The 15,443-nt window shown below is 42.6% G+C and overlaps 1 protein-coding gene and 1 long non-coding RNA gene across 3 annotated transcripts in view; one reads left to right on the forward strand and one right to left on the reverse strand.

Annotated features, from left to right (window-relative positions):
* The window catches only part of LOC308352778, a 7,682-nt gene extending 4,347 nt beyond the window's left edge, over positions 1-3,335 (reverse strand). Inside the window, exons 1-2 of the long non-coding RNA XR_013967684.1 lie at positions 3,242-3,335; positions 2,993-3,096 (exon numbers count right to left, since the gene is read on the reverse strand). This is a non-coding gene — a long non-coding RNA (uncharacterized lncRNA). The remainder of the gene's footprint in view (positions 1-2,992; positions 3,097-3,241) is intronic.
* On the forward strand, positions 2,100-13,530 carry LSMEM1 (leucine rich single-pass membrane protein 1). 2 transcript variants are annotated; one of them, XM_080819147.1, is made up of 5 exons: positions 2,100-2,354; positions 2,780-2,799; positions 6,707-6,835; positions 8,544-8,672; positions 12,297-13,530. In XM_080819147.1, the coding sequence occupies exons 3-5, from the start codon at positions 6,712-6,714 to the stop codon at positions 12,425-12,427; spliced, it is 384 nt and encodes a 127-aa protein (XP_080675273.1). In that variant the 5' UTR covers positions 2,100-2,354; positions 2,780-2,799; positions 6,707-6,711; the 3' UTR covers positions 12,428-13,530. The 2 variants fall into 2 exon arrangements, with proteins under 2 accessions (XP_080675273.1, XP_080675272.1); XM_080819146.1 differs by lacking the exon at positions 2,100-2,354 and adding an exon at positions 7,019-7,135 and having other exon boundaries at positions 2,658-2,799.
* The last annotated feature ends 1,913 nt before the right edge of the window (positions 13,531-15,443 follow it).

The following is a 15,443-nucleotide window of genomic DNA, read 5'->3' on the forward strand; positions in this document are numbered from 1 at the left end:
AACTCCAGGAATGGGTACATGGGAGGTCGATTACTTTGAGAGTACTACATGTCTGAAAGGTAGTATGAATTCGTATATAAAACTTAAGGTAGATAATCAAGATTTTCAAAGGCATTGCTCTATTCTAATTAAAGTGTTGTGATACACAGTATTTATTTCTGATTTCTTTGTTTTTTTGTTAGAGGTTTTTTAGTGTTCTAAAATTGTGTGATACTGTGCTTTGGTGGCCCCTGGCAATCTGGAAAATAAAATTCGCAAGTTCTTGACCCTGCCCTGCACTGCACCCTCCCCAAGCCAAAAAACCCAACTGGACGCACACACACATACACTTTCTTTGTGTCCAAACCCCATGACATAACTAAAGCTGCTGGATTCCTTATTTTTCATTTATTTTTCTTTCCAGGAGATTTCTATAATGTAGTTTTCCAATGTTCATGAAATGATCTCCTTGTGTTTAGCTCCATACTTTGTGTTGCCTCCAATTCTTGAGCCCGCCTGGACGCTGCAGGTTCTCTCACTCATCAGTGATCGTCCTCTGGAGGTCTGTGAAGGCAGGCTAACAACCACGGTCTCTTCCATATTTAATAAATTTGTTGAAATATTGTTCAGTATTGTTTCTTCCAATTTTCTTTCTGAAGGTTTTGAAATCTTTATATCTATTCTGCCTTTTAGCTGGGATTTTAGGGGGAAGAAGAGATGAGTTTATCTGCTTCTTAGGTTTATAGATGGATACATTTTCATGAAATTTATGGATGTTTGCTCAACAAGGATTAATGGGGATTCAGTGTATACAAATGTTTGAGTTTTCTTGAAAGTAGTAAAATGGTGTATGACAGACGAGTTCATTTCTTGATTCTTCGTTAATCTTGCTGGTTTAAAGGAATTTAAAATGGTCCCGGCCTACTAAGTTCTTTGAGGCTCAAGCATTAATTTTGGAACAACCAGCATTCCATGATTCAAGTGGCATCCACTGAATTTTCTGGGAATTGAATCTAGATAGAATAAAGTATTTGAAATAAAAATCAAATACTTAAGAATGCCCCCAGATTAAACAATTCAGGTGAGAATACCTATTTTCTTCTTGTGGCTTTGAACTATTCCTGATGTGTTCTTTCAGGTATGTAATAGATAAAATGAGGTGTGTCCTCTTACTTTGCTCTTAATGTAGTTCTCCAGAATTGGGAGACAATTGGTCATAAGCTATAAAAACTTTCAGCCCCTTCACTGGTTTAAAAATTCAGGGGCACCTGGGTGGCTTACTTGGTTAAATGTCTGCCTTCAGCTCAGGTCATGGTCCCAGGGTCCTGGGATGGAGTCCGGCATTGGGCTCCCTGCTCAGCAGGGAGCCTTTCTTTCCGTCTTCCCACTCATGCTTTCTTGCTATCTCTGTCTCTCTCAAAAACATAGTATCTTAAAAAAAAAAAATGGTTTTACTCAGATTTTGGTGTAGGGAATTGCTTAGGCTCCATTTTCCTCATCCCTAGAGGGGATTGATACTTCACAGGCTTGTAAGACTAGGAGAGAGAAAAACAGCAAATGCTCAAAATGAGGTCATTCTATTATTTTTTCAAAGATTTGATGGTTTAAGACAGATCAGGTAGTCAGGGGAGTATTTAAAAAACAGGCTGATACTTAACAGCAAATATTTTCATTTTTCAAGGAATTTGGCGTAGGTTTTTAATGTACAATATAGTTCTGAGAAGGCAGTTATGAGTTATTATGTCTTGTGCGTGAATTGGTCCGCTGGTACAGATGAGACCTAAAAAATGGCTTTCCTTTCCCCTAAAAGTAGGGTGAGGTCTGTACTGAATGTAAAATGTAAAAGAAGTTCTGTGAAGCCAATATTTTCTCACTGACATACAAAATGTTTCAAGGACAAATAATGTCTGTCTTAGATGTGGCAGTGGAAGGGGGGATTAGAAATGACCGCGAATCCGTTTAGTACCCAGCCTTCAGCATTCTGCTGGGAGAGTCTGTCCCTGTGGCCTTCAAATGGGACTCACGGGGACGGCAGGACTCACTGTATCTCCTTTTATGTACAGCAGAGGGCAGAAGCTCCTTGGCCTGTGTGTGTGAGGAAACCACACAAGAGAAAGCCTGACATTCTGAGAAAGGAGGATGCCTAAAAACACAGAGTAAATAAAGCCTTCCAGTAGACAGGGAAGTGGATGAGACAAAGTGCTTCCCTCTCCTGCGGTGGGTCTGGAGCCACAAGATCTCCCTTTCACAATCCTGTTTCCTAGTGACTGGATGCCCTAGGGGCTCTCTGCTGTGCTGTGCCCCTAGTTAATATCACAACCTTGTTCTGTCCTTGCTGATGGCCATCCTTTGCCTGGTCTGGAGTCCTGTGCAAGGTAGTTGTCAGGATGGCAGCTCCAGTCTGCTAGTGGACATTTATATATGGGTGCATACCGTGGCCGAGGCGCTAGAAATGTGTCTGCTTACACGCACACATCAGCCAAATAAGGACATTAACTTTGGTCCAATAAGGACCTCATCAGTTACCAACTGAAAGCATGGTGGCTTTTTATTTTCAAAGCATAGTTGCAGCAATATATTAACAAAAAACCTCAGACATTTTGAAAAAAGTGTTTGGCATCTTACATTGCTTGGCTAAATGAACACTAAATATAGAACGACATCATGCTGGGGTTTCTGGGCCTTGTAGGAGCACCTGTGTGCTGAAGGAAGGCAAAGAAAGAACCACAGAATTTGTAAAGTTTTGTTGCAGTTGCTTCTGATTAGTTTTTTTTTTTTTTTTCTTTTCCTGGCCTCCTAGCAGCCAAAGCTCACATTTTTGTAAGTAATTTGCATGTTATTACTCTGCCGACCTGCATTATGATTCTTGAGCCTGGTATGTTTTTTGTTGCATGCACTCTGTGCTTTTAACTTTTGATAGAAATGATTTAGACTTGATTTAAAAAATTAATTCCTGAATGTGAAGAGGCACTGACTCTGAAATGGAATTAAAGAACAAATTACCATGACTCACCCAATAAAGCTTCCTGTTAGCTTTGAATTATGCCCGATTATAACAATTCTGATCCTGTGGCCAGCAATACCGGTGTGTTACTTCTGAGCTTTGAGACTGAGCACCTTTGGTTAAAAAATAAAGAGCAAAGCCATTTTTCATAGACAACTATTCTGTTAGAATATTTGGAGGTAGTGAAAGAGTCCTTAAATGATGAAAAGAATCAGTTGTGAGCATTGATCTAAGCTGAAGGAAAATGAAATTACTTACATGTTTTAGTGCCAGGTATCAGAAAGGGCTCCATTAAAAGGATACTGCTTTGGTCAAGCTTAATGAGCAGATTTGCACAGCAGGATTAGGGAGGAGGGCTGAGCCGGGGTGATGCAGAATTTAGTAACCAGCCCCTGCTGATTGTTGCCCTTCTACGGAGGAGCCACAGATAGCAACAACTGGATGCCAACAGCCGTGGGTCCTCATTTTAGGGCCATGTGATCCTGTATCCATTTACTTATCGAGTCATTGGTGAGCACTTGGTGGCTCTGAACCACAGACACACACAACTCTGTTTTCCTGGCCAGGTCTTTATTTTCCATTTGCATGTTGTAGTTAATTTTAAAAATACATGAAAATGGCATCTCTTTATATTGTGACCTAATCCTGAATAAGAAATTTACTTTCAGGGCCCTTCATAGCTTTCTCTTAAGTTGCTGCCTTAGTGCTTTTGGACACCATGTTGCCCTGAGTCACCTTTGTAGTCAGCAGTAGCAAGGCTAATGACTTGGAGATTTAATTAACTGCACGGCTCTTGGGTTAGCTTTTGTGGCTATGATCTTCTAGTTGGCCCTCCACTTTGTAAAAGTCAATTAAGTTTCAGTCTGGGATTTGAGCAATATGAATTCCATTCCTAAAGGGGAAGCTAAGGCTCAAGGACATTAAGTCAGAGATCCAAAAATGAACCACGCGTCAGTCACCAAGCCTAAAATAGGAGCCGTGGCTGGAATGATGATCTTATGATGTGAAACATATAACCTTTAGTCTTCATCAAATTTTAGTATCGGGGAGAGTAAGTATATGAGATGATAACACATAAAACATCTCTGGAAGAACAGAAATCTGTGACCATGCCTCAGTCACTACGCTTTTACCTGTGAGAGGATAAGATTTGATTGATCTCTAAGGCTCCTTTATTTTATATGCTGCTGCTGCTTTTTAAAAAATGACCACTCCATGTCATTCCCTTATGAATGCGGCATGGGTCTATTTGGAATTAAGTAATATTAATATCTAAGGTGTGCTTCAGTAGTAGCTAAACTACCCAGAGAATTATGTATTTTTGTTAATTAAAATTTCAGGGTAACTGAAACACCTTGTTCAGTCTTTAACTTTGAGCAAAAGTTTAATGAGTCCATGATATTTTTTAAAAAGATCTATTTATTCATTTTAGAAAGAGAGCATATGTGGTGGGAGGGACAAAGGGAGGGTGGGAGACTCCTAAGCAGACTCCCCACTGAGCACGGAGCAGGATGTGGGACTCGATCCCACAACCCTGAGACCGTGAACCGAAATCAAGAGGTGGCCTCTCAACTGACTGAGCCACCCAGGCGCCCTAGGTCATTCTGAACTCGCTGTTTTTCTTAGGACTTCAGGAGCATTTTTTTTTTTTTTTCATAAGTCCTAGTGGGTTTCAGGTATCACTGGAAAATTCCTGGTTTTTAATATTTTAGAATATAATTTAATCTACTTGGTAAATGGCTGATTCTTTTTTCAGATCTTCTACAGGTGTTCACATCTTTTTTCCCCCCTGAATTTGGTTTCTCCTATTTTTCTTCATTCTGTAACTGCTATTGAAGGAAAATTGTAAAATGTTTATGGGAAGTAGTGTGTTGATTCCTATCAGCAGGCACAAAGCTTATTGAGTTTACCAGAGGCCAGGTAGATATCACATGAGGATTTTTACACTGTTTTATTTCTATTAGTGTATTTACTATTAACTGCCTTAAATTCTTTTGAAAATGGTGAGCTTCAGCTCGTGAATAAAATATGTTAATTACTCCCACTTACTGTAAGTCACTGGCTTATACATTTGATACTGGGCATTTGGAGAATTCGGTGCTGACCCTCAGGAGTTTTCTGTCAGTTGGGAAAGTCAAAAGATGGGAGCAATAAATGTTGTAAAACAGGGTAAGCATTCTGGTGGAAGAAGGTACTGACTGCATCCAGCACAAGCACAGAGAAGCAGATTGATTCTTAGAGGAGGTGAGAGGTTTGAGCTGAGGTTTGAAAGAGGGTTAGGCAGGGATGTGGAGAAGAAAGGGATGACGCAGTGAACTCTGAAGCAAGAGGCTCTGCAACTAACTAAATGTATGATCTCGGGCATTCCCCAGCTCAGCTTCGATTTCCTCACTGAGGGAAGGATGGGGACCAGACCAGAGCATGTCTACCATCCCTTTCAGATCAAAAAGCCCGGTATCACTATCAGACTCATTTTATGAAAAGAGAGAACTGTGAAAGAGACAGCTTTGATAGTAATTTGAGTTTGTCTTCCTAGAGCTCTGCATTTCATGTCGTTAAAGGGCCGTCATTTCTCTGTTGTGCTGGAGAGACAGCTTAAAATAGACCTTTTTAATCCATTCAGGCTTTTCGGGGTTGCTTGAAGTGGTGCTGTCGTTAGAAAATGTAAGCCTCACTTTTAAAATTCTGTATTATGTAAGTGACCTTGATCTAAGGAAACTCAGAGGGAAGAGACCTCGGATGTCCCAGAGTCTGGTCTCCAGCTCGCCATAGGGTTCCTGTCTATAGCTTCTAAGCTTGTGAAGATTTCGTCTTGAGGACTCCCAGCCAGCAACTCAGGGCTAAAGGGTACATTTAAGGTAGAACTCATATGCCATATTGAGGGAGAATATAAAATATAAAAATGGCAGTTTTGTGCCGTTGGTTGAGCGTCTGCCTCTCAATTTCAGCTCTGGTCATGATCTCAGGGGATCATGACCCGTGGGATCATGGGATCGAGCCCCATGTCGGGCTCTGTGCTGACTGTGGTATCTGCTTGAGATTCTCTCTCCCGGTCTACCTCTGCCCCATCCCCCACTCTCAAAAAAAAAAAATATATATATATATAAATAAAAAATAAATAATAATAAATAAATAAATAATAATGAAATAAATAAATAAATAAATAATAGATTTTTAAAAATGAAGAGTTAAAGGAAAATTGCTGTTTTGTTTTAAAGCCTCATGCAGTTAGGACAGTTCATCCTAATACTCTCTTCTCACCTCAGAATCTTTGGGCCTGAGGCTGACTAGCTTAGTTTTATTTTTCTATATGTTTATATATTCTCTTCTTGGGCAAAGGATTTGAGGCATTTCACCAGAATATAAACAATGTAATAAAAGAAAAAAATATTTCAAAATAACTTAGAAAATAAAAAAGGAGGCCCGGGGAAGATAGAACTGAGGAATCAGTGGAGGGGGGGGAGGATATTTAGAGAAGCAAGGTATAAAGGGCTCAGACTGGGCCACACACTTGAGTCTGAGCTTCCTGGCAAGCCAGGCAAAAAGAGTAGATACAAAGTTGTCCCCACAAGGAAAAATTTCCTTCTGGACAAGCACAGCCCTTCTAGACCTTTGGCTGAAAGGAATGCATGTGGAGGGTTCTTTATGTACCTGTGGCCTGTGGTTCTTGTGATGGGGTCTCCTGGGCCCAGCCTTCTGCTTTAAGTCACTCTTTTCTTCCAGGAACAATGAATCATTCCCAGGACACGGGCGCTGGAGGCATGCCTGAAGGCAGAAAACTTTATATTGTGGATTCCATAAACGACTTAAACAAACTTAACCTCTGTCCTGCGGGATCACAGCACCTGTTCCGTATGTGCGCCCTCCCAGGCTCGGTGGCCCTTCCTGGCTTCCAGGCCACCTAAAAATAGCAAATGCTAATCTGGACCTGGGGGTGTGTGTGTGGGGGGCAGGGTGGGTATTAGAAACAGCTAAACAACGGAAGTCTATTTATTATTAGGCAATTTTTCTTTTTGTTCTCTTAATACTTGCCAGGTGTAGGGGCTTTCTTGGCTCCTAAGCAAGATTTGGAATCTGTCTTCAAGGGTTCTGAGACTTTCCTGTGGAGCGTCTCTCCCAGGAAAGGGTTGGAGGCTGCCAGTCTTCCAAGAGGTTTGCTCCTCCCTCTTGGCATCTGTTGCACCTGCTGGGGACCCCATCCACATCACCAGTGGGGCCCACTTCCCTAGAGAGCTCTGACTTCATAGTGGATTCCTGGAAAATGCTCCACACATTCCTCCAGCTCTTAAAAAGGCATTAGAATTTTATTGGGCAAAGAAATCAACTTAATTTTTCGACTTACAAATTACAAATGGCCCCAATTAAAGGGTTAAGAAAGGAGGGGAAAAGCAAAACAAAAGATCTGCTAAATACTAAATGTAGACTTTATTCCCTAAATATTGTAAACGAGCTCGATCAGATCATTCTGAGCCCCATTTTTCCAGCTTAAACTCTGACATTCGAACACAGACATTAATTTTCCACTGGCCATTTGTTCCATTCCTGTTCTAAACTCTGTCCCAAATTTACACCTATTATTCCCCTTTTCCATCCTTCCTGAGGTCTTGCTTGTTTCTTCATTTTAATGCGTTTGGGTTTTCACCTGCTTTTACTGGGTCAGTTTCAATAGATGCAGGTGTTTGGATGCCAACTTATGCCATCGATTGATTAGGAAGCAAAGGTTGTTGTAGGGTGACTTGGCCCAGGACACAAGGCACTCACCCAGCTACAATCAAGTAGCACCGTGTGTGGGACTGATGCCAAGGAGGAGAGAATACAGAAAGGAAGTCATTAGTCTTCACAAGTCTCTCTATTTCTTACTGAATTTACTTTGGGTGTCACTAGGCACATGGGCCTTACAAAATGATGGCCACATGCAGACACTTCATGCTCTGGCTGACCCAAGCTGCCTTAAAAGCATGGTTGCAGTCTCAATTTAACTTCAGAACATTTAAAAGAACTTTGTTTCCAGAGCAGCTTGATCCCAAAGATGCTTCTAAGAGACGAAAATACATTGGAGCCATTTTTCTGCTTAAATGGATGTGGGCTTCACTGATGACTCCCATGATGCAAGGAGACATCTCTGTCTTTGGGTGACATCCCAGAGTAGTCAGCCTTCTGCTTAGAAGAGGTGGCCCAGACAGCTGTGTTTTACTCCTGGGTCACATTGGCAGAAGGCGAGATGGAGCCTCCAACATTCTGAGCCTTTAATGTATGTAGTAGCTTCCTCTACCCAACCCAGGAAAAGCCCTGGTCCTGCTCCTTCAGTGTTAACACCATCTTCAAAGAACTTTCCAAGGAGATTCTTTGTTTTTTGAATACCAGTGTTGAAGAAGGTAAAAAATTCACAAAAAGCACCAGCCCAAAGGCATTGTTAAAACCTAAGTCACTCTCCAAGGCTATCACTGGGGAAAACGGGTGTGTCCCTTACTCACACCTCTAATCATGAGGACAGTTCGGGTCTGTGGACAAGCCATCTGCAGAGGAGTTTTTGTCATTGTTTTTGTTTGTTTCCTATCAGCCCTCGAGGAGAAAATCCCGGATGTTGGCACTAACTCAGGAAACGGAAGTCATAGTCTGTTTTTTATGGGGCTGATAATTGTGCTGATTGTCAGCCTGGCACTGGTTTCCTTCGTGATTTTTCTAATAGGTAAGTACCACCGACATGTTCTCATTACTCAAAGGCTCTTACTTTGTGGCTGGTTGTTTAACTTTGTTCTGGGAGGAGTTGTGCTTTTTGGCACTCACAGCTATGTTGAAAGAGGGCGTGCGGTGGCCCTGAGTGAGCCCTGTGGTTCCGGGATGATCATGGGGACACAAGACCATGGTGCCCAAAGTTCACAAACACCTCCTAGGACTTTACCTCTTACTTGGAGTCCCTAGCTGTCAAATAGCCAGCGGCTTATCCTTGGTGACTGTTGGTTTTCTTGGTCCAGTGTAAAACGGTTCTATTAATTCAGGTCTGTAGCAGAGTCACGCTCAGGCTTCCAACTCCTTTCCAGGTTTTCTCACTTCCCAGGAATCAGCTGGTAGCACTGAGAGCTCTGCAGGGCCCCCGGAGGCAGTGTTCGGAAGGCAGTAAGACCACTTCCTTCCTGTTTGCCGGTGCCTGGGCTCTCCTCGCTGCCCTGCCTGCTCTCAGCCTGGGCCTGACCTCTCCCGTGGGGACCTGGGCTGTCCCACACAGCTCCTCAGCCAAAAGACCGCCCCCTGCCCTCAAGCCCACCAGTGTTCTCTCACAGCTAACCTCTGTGGGTCATCATTCAGGATTTTTTTCAGTTTCCTCCCAGCCCCGAGAGAAGAGTGAAAGAAGCCCGAGTGGAGGGAGTCATCTTTGACACCCTTTCCCCCTGGATCCACCACACTGTCATTCCTTCTGCCCTTTCCTACTTTGCAGGCTGTGTAGCCTTTGAAAATCTGCATTGAGAAGTGGAGCCCATGTCTTTGGAATGCCCTTAATGTAAATTCATTCAGGGTTAGAGGTAGTGCTGGTGGATGGGGGGAGACAGGTGGGCAGAGGACGTGACTCTTTGATAGCTTCCCACCCTTTTTGTTCCCCAACTCCCTCCTTCCAGCTAAAAGGTTTTTATCCAGCCCATGGGTGGGGGCAGGTGGGGAGGAATCATGTTTCATCACTTCTCTCTCGCCCAGCCCTTGCTTCTTGCACTTAGAAGCTGCAAGGGCAACTTTCCTGACAAGGTGCCCTTGTATCTGACCGTTGGCTGGATGTGGTTTGTTCCTGAACCTTCAGGGCCACAGAGAGCCTATGGATTACCTTCTGACATGTTACACCAACCAAAATGAATGCTCCAAATATCATTCTGCCACACCCATCTGGGACAGTGACTGAGTTAAACTACCGTGCCCAAGGTCCACAGCTCATAAGTGCCCCAAAACTCTCCCACCCTACCTCAAAGAGCATGACTTTATCAGCATCCTTATAAATATGGTTTATTTTATATTTGCTGCTGGTGTTTTATATTGAGGGCAAAGTCATATTAACAAATGGAAGAAGACATGAATAAAGGATGTCTTTATTGGGCCGTTGCTCTGTGCCAGACACAAAAATTATCTTAATTTTTACGTCTTGAGGTAGTATTTAATATTTCTATTTCATCAATGCAAGACGAAGGTCCAGAGAGTTTACCTCTCCATGTTTACCCTGCTAATCAGAGGTAGAACCAGGATCCAAACCCTCATCTGTCCGGCTCCAGAGCTCCCCTGCCCTTCATTTCCTGCATTGAAGCAATAAAGTAAGGACTTTCTCTGGTTTTCAGACAAAACTTAACTCAAACTAAGACCAGAGTTGGCACAGGCATCTGGAAATGAACTTGGCCTGTGCTCCTCTTTAATAAGGAAATCTTTTTGCTCTCAGTGGGATTGAGTGCAGATTTGTAACCTTTCTCTGAAGTGGAAGAACCTGTATTCTTTAAAACTCTGGTCTTTTTACATGAGAGAGAAGGCTTATTTTATGATGATTACTTTCTCATTAAACCATGGGGCCTTGGGACACCTGGGTGGCTCAGTCAGTTAAGCATCTGCCTGTGGCTCTGGTCATGATCCCAGGGTCCTGGGATCGAGCCCCAGGTTGGACTCCTTGCTCAGCCAGGGTGTCTGGTTCTCTTTTTCCTCCCAGCTTGTGCTCTTTCTCACAATCTCTGTCTCTCTCTCTCAAATAAATAAATAAAATCTTAGAAAAAATAAAACCCCAACAACGGGCCTTAGGTTTTTGTCATAATCCCTCTCCTAAAAAGGAATAATAGACAGCAAGGGTAGATATGGATGCCTCTGGTAGCAGTTTCTAGTGACCAGGCAGTGTGTTCCTGAGAATACTGGGCACATAGGATTTTATTAAATGTTGCCTGAAGAAAAAAAGGATCCTATGGTCAAATGCACCTGAAAATTGCTGAGTTAGATAATGCTCTCTCTTTTTTTTTTTTTACTTTCCTCTGAGTTTCCAAGAGGCAAGTCAGTATATAATTTTTCTGTACCTTTTTTGCACATGCAACCCTTTTTTTTTTTTTTTTTTTGGAATTTAATTTGGAATCAGTGTATTGTGGAACACAGTTAAGCCAACATGGCTGCTGCTTCCTTCTCTTTGTGACTAATGTCCTAGGAGGTTCCCAAGAGGGGAAAGTATCTCATGTGTTAGGAATTTACTTCAGTCTCACATTTTTCCCCAGAAGTAAGTGGTATTTCCATCTTGTTCTGCAGCAAATCTCAATTAAGATCCTTCCTTCATGTTTTGGACCATAATTCATCCCGTATAATTTTTCAAACGTGGGGAAGAAGCAGCTTCTGAACAATAATTTGTCCCAAGCCTGGAAGGGGAAGCTCTAATGTCTAGTTTTCCTTCCCATATTAGTTTCTTCACTAAGCCTCATGGCATGTTACCACCATTAGTTCCTGACAGATACCTTGGAAAAAACTTGCTTAAAATGGAAATCAAGAAGCTCAAATATTAAGTGTGGATTTTGTGCTGCATTTCCTGGAAATTTTAACTCTGATTAGCAGACCTCAGTGTGTTCCATTCCGTAGCTGACTTTATCATCAGAAGTTTGGTTTATTTTGAAAATGTTGTCTCTGTTCTCAGGATGGTCTGAGGGGAATTCTTACATATTCATTTATGGGCTGGTAATCCAGAACCAGCAAAAGAGACCAAAACCCAGGGGTGCCTGGGTGGCTCAGTGGGTTAAAGCCTCTGCCTTCAGCTTAGGTCATGGTCCCAGGGTCTTGGGATCAAGCCCTGCATCGGGCTCTCTGCTCTTTGGGGAGCCTGCTTCCTCCTCTCTCTCTGCCTGCCTCTCTGTCTACTTGTGATATCTGTATGTCAGATAAATAAATAAAATCTTAAAAAAAAAAAAAAAAGACCGAAACCCAGAAAACCTCATTTCCTGATGAGGAGCCAAAAACCTTTTGAGAAGAGGTCTCTGGAATAGACAAAGTAACAATCACTTCGCTGACATGCTCATAATGAGACAAGCTGGTGGTTTCCCTTGGTTGCTCACGGTGATGTTTCTCAACCTAAATCTGTGCAGAGCTTCCAAAGGTAGTCTAGGCTGGCCCCAACAAATTGTAAAAATAATCCACTTGGTAGATAACTTTAGTCTTAAGCAATTCCTCTCCCGGGCATCTGGGCTGCCTGGGAGACTGGAGCAGGGGACTGGCCAAGGGGTCCCTTCAGCACTCAGCTAAGCACCAGCACAAGGCACTAACCAGTCCTGACGGAACAGCCTGGAGACCAGTGTAACGCAGTCTGTTTTCTATTTTGAAGTTCAAACTGGAAACAAGATGGATGACGTGTCAAGAAGACTAACAGCTGAGGGGAAGGACATAGACGATCTTAAGAAAATCAACAGCCTGATTGTAAAGCGACTCAATCAACTGGACGCTGAACAAAACTAAAGAAATGAACATCTAAAAGCAGCAGCTAACACCGGAGCTTCGCACTTGACTGGGCATGCGCAGGGTTGTGAACTGAGCATGCGCATTTCTGCAGGCAACAAGACTATCTGATTCGGGATCCCAACCCTGGGGCCCCCTTTCTGCTACAGGGATGGGAGCGACTCCAACGCAAAGGGCCATGGGGGTACTGGGCAGAAAAGGGCTCATTTTATGGTAGGGTCCTTCTGCTTCATTGGGGTTAAGGGTGGCTGACAAGAAGGAGAACCAAAGGTTAGCAAGAGAATTCGGCTCCGCACCTACACCTTCTCTTACAAAAGGAGCTTTGTCATCAGAATAAGTTCACTGAGCCAGTGAGGTTCATGGCACCTCAAGCACGCTTATGAATTCCTGTGACAGCCTAATGAATCCAGGGGATTATCTGTATTCAAGGGAACCAGGTGATGACTTCTCTCAATAAAAGAAATTCTGCTCGGGTGATTAAACTCTGACTCTTATTTCCTCAGGGACAGGGGCTGGGCTGACTTCAGAGCCAGTTGCCTTCTGGTGTTTGCTAGTAGTACTGGTATGTGTATGGTAGGGTGAGAGTCAAGAGAGAGAGCCCGAGTTATTTAACCAATGTTTATTGAGCTCTTTGTGCAAACCGTCTATCTACTTTAGAAGAGTTCACATTCAATTGGGGAACAAGGGAAATGTATGGTTATATATATAAATTATAAAAGCTTTGTTGGCTTCCTTTCTCATGAAAAAAATCCTTCATTGTTCTGATTAATTTTGAAGAAATCTGATAAGTTTGGGGCTTTACTAAACTATAGGAGGAAATTGTATATTTGGACTATCTGGGACCTGCCCTGTTTTAGCTCAAAAGGTCAGGTACACAGTTTGTGATATGATATGCTGTGATATAAATGAGCTTAAAAAGCATGTGAGTCTTAGAAAATCTTTTATATAATGCAAATATATTGTGCAAGTTTATTGAAGAATGCATTGCAATTCTCTCATTTTGGGCTTATCAAAACCCTGTCATTAACTATTAAACACAAACACACATGTTTACATTTTACAACACTAGTTGATGAAATAAACACAAGACATTTTACTTACCTATTTTTGCGCTCAAAAGCATTTGTCCTGCATACTCGCTTCTTAAAATTGATAGATATTGTATAGAATATTTTAATAATCTAAAATTTGTGTGTACTGAAAATTCTTATTGAACCGTTGTTGGGTTGTGGTGAAATAATTTATCAGGAAGGAGAGAGACGCAGGGCTCAATCCCAGGACCCTGAGATCATGACCTGAGCCAAAATCAACAGTTGGATGCCCAACTGACCGAGCCACCCAGTGCCCCTTTCCTTTCTTTTTAAATAGCTTTCTTGAGCTATCATTGACATATAAAAATTGTATATATTTAAGGTATATAACTTGATGTTTTGATATACTTATTGTTAGATGAGTACCACAATTAAATTAATTAATATATGCATCACCTTTATAGTTACCATTTGTGTTTGGGGGATTTAGGGGTAAGAATATTGAAGAGCTCTCCTCTTAACACATTTTAGGTGTACAGTACAGTGTTGTTAACTGTCATCACCATGCTGGACATGAGGTCTTGAGAACAAATTCTTCTTGCATTACTGAATCTTTGTACTCTTTGCCCACATAGCAGTCAAATATGGCGGCTGAGACATGGGCTGGGGAACCCAACTTCCTGGTTTGGATGCTGCTGCCACTGTTTACTGTGAGTTTTGGAAAATTAACTTCAGCGAAACTGGATAATTATTAAATCTATTTCTTAATATTGTTGGGAGGTTTAACGGAGCCTTCAGTGCTTAATAAAGCACTGAAAACTAGCAGAAACAAAGTAAAACTAGCAGAAACAAAGTAAGAAACAAAACTAGCAGAAACAAAGTAAGTGAGTTGTTATTGTAATCATTACTTTTAAAAGTAGTAAGTATGGTATGGTGGAAATAACCCACTGCATTTAGGCCTCTGCATTAAGTCTTTGGGACTTAAAGCCAAAATATTTTTTCTGCTGCAGTGTTTAAGACCATAGCATCCTGATCTCATCTGGCCAAGGATGATAGGGCGAGGGGCTTTGTAGCAAAAAATTTACTCTGCTCTAGGAGATGATCAATAAATGCAGGAGGGTTTTATTGTTTACCAAATAATCTAGTCTGACGAACATCAGGGTCCACATTTGCCTACCTGAGATGGAGCCAGGAATCTGTCTGTCTGTCCAGCACTAATAAATTGCCACAGGGTTCAGTGGAAAGAGGGAGCAAGCAGAGGAGAAAAAGAAATAGAAGAGACAGCTGACCTGAGACATATCCTGATAGGAAAAGAAAAGAACATTTGCATCATTCTTTGGACTCTGTATATGTTCACAAGGGGCTTAGAGAGGTTTTTTTCTGGCCCTGGGCTCCACTGTGATAGAAGGATTACACACACCTTCTGCCTCCAGGTCCCAGGCCATGCCCTTTCTTTATTTTTTAAAGATTTTATTTGTTTATTTGAGAGAGAGAGAGAAAGAAAGCATAAGCAAGGGGAGTGGCAGGCAGAGGGAGAGGGAGAAGCAGGCGCTCCCCCTGATGCAGGGCTTGATCCCAGGACCCGGATCCACCGACCCAAGCCCAGGGCGGACCCTTAACGACTGAGCCACCCAGGTGCCTCAGCCATGTACTTTCTATTCCACCTTCTTCTAGCCCCTCAGAGTTCTGCCTTGGCAACGGCCTGCAGGTGAGCCTAGCCCAACCCTTCCCCCCACGCTCTGCTGTTGACACGTGGAGGCACGTGGGAGCACGCAGCACGTTGGAGCACACTGGGGCACGCAGCAGCCTGGAACTAGGAGGCCCCAGCTTCCCAGTGTGGCGGCTGAGCTCAAATTTAGGGGACACACATTACTCGTTTCTCCAGAAAAGACTGAGGCCCTCTGTCTAGGGACTGCCGGTGGATGGATGCCAATCTGCAAAGCAAGGCTTTTGGGTAAGAACAGAGCAAACCTGGAGGGTTAAAA

The sequence above is a fragment of the Martes martes genome (assembly GCF_963455335.1).
Source record: "Martes martes genome assembly, chromosome: 11".
Classification (NCBI taxonomy): Eukaryota; Metazoa; Chordata; class Mammalia; order Carnivora; family Mustelidae; genus Martes; species Martes martes.

Coding starts and splice junctions, on each gene's coding strand:
- LSMEM1 (XM_080819146.1), top strand. CDS start 6,712: ATGAATCATTCCCAGGACACGGGCGCTGGAGGCATGCCTGAAGGCAGA. Junction 6,836..7,018: donor GGGATCACAGCACCTGTTCC/GTATGTGCGCCC, acceptor AATACTTGCCAG/GTGTAGGGGCTTTCTTGGCT. Junction 8,673..12,296: donor CTTCGTGATTTTTCTAATAG/GTAAGTACCACC, acceptor TCTATTTTGAAG/TTCAAACTGGAAACAAGATG.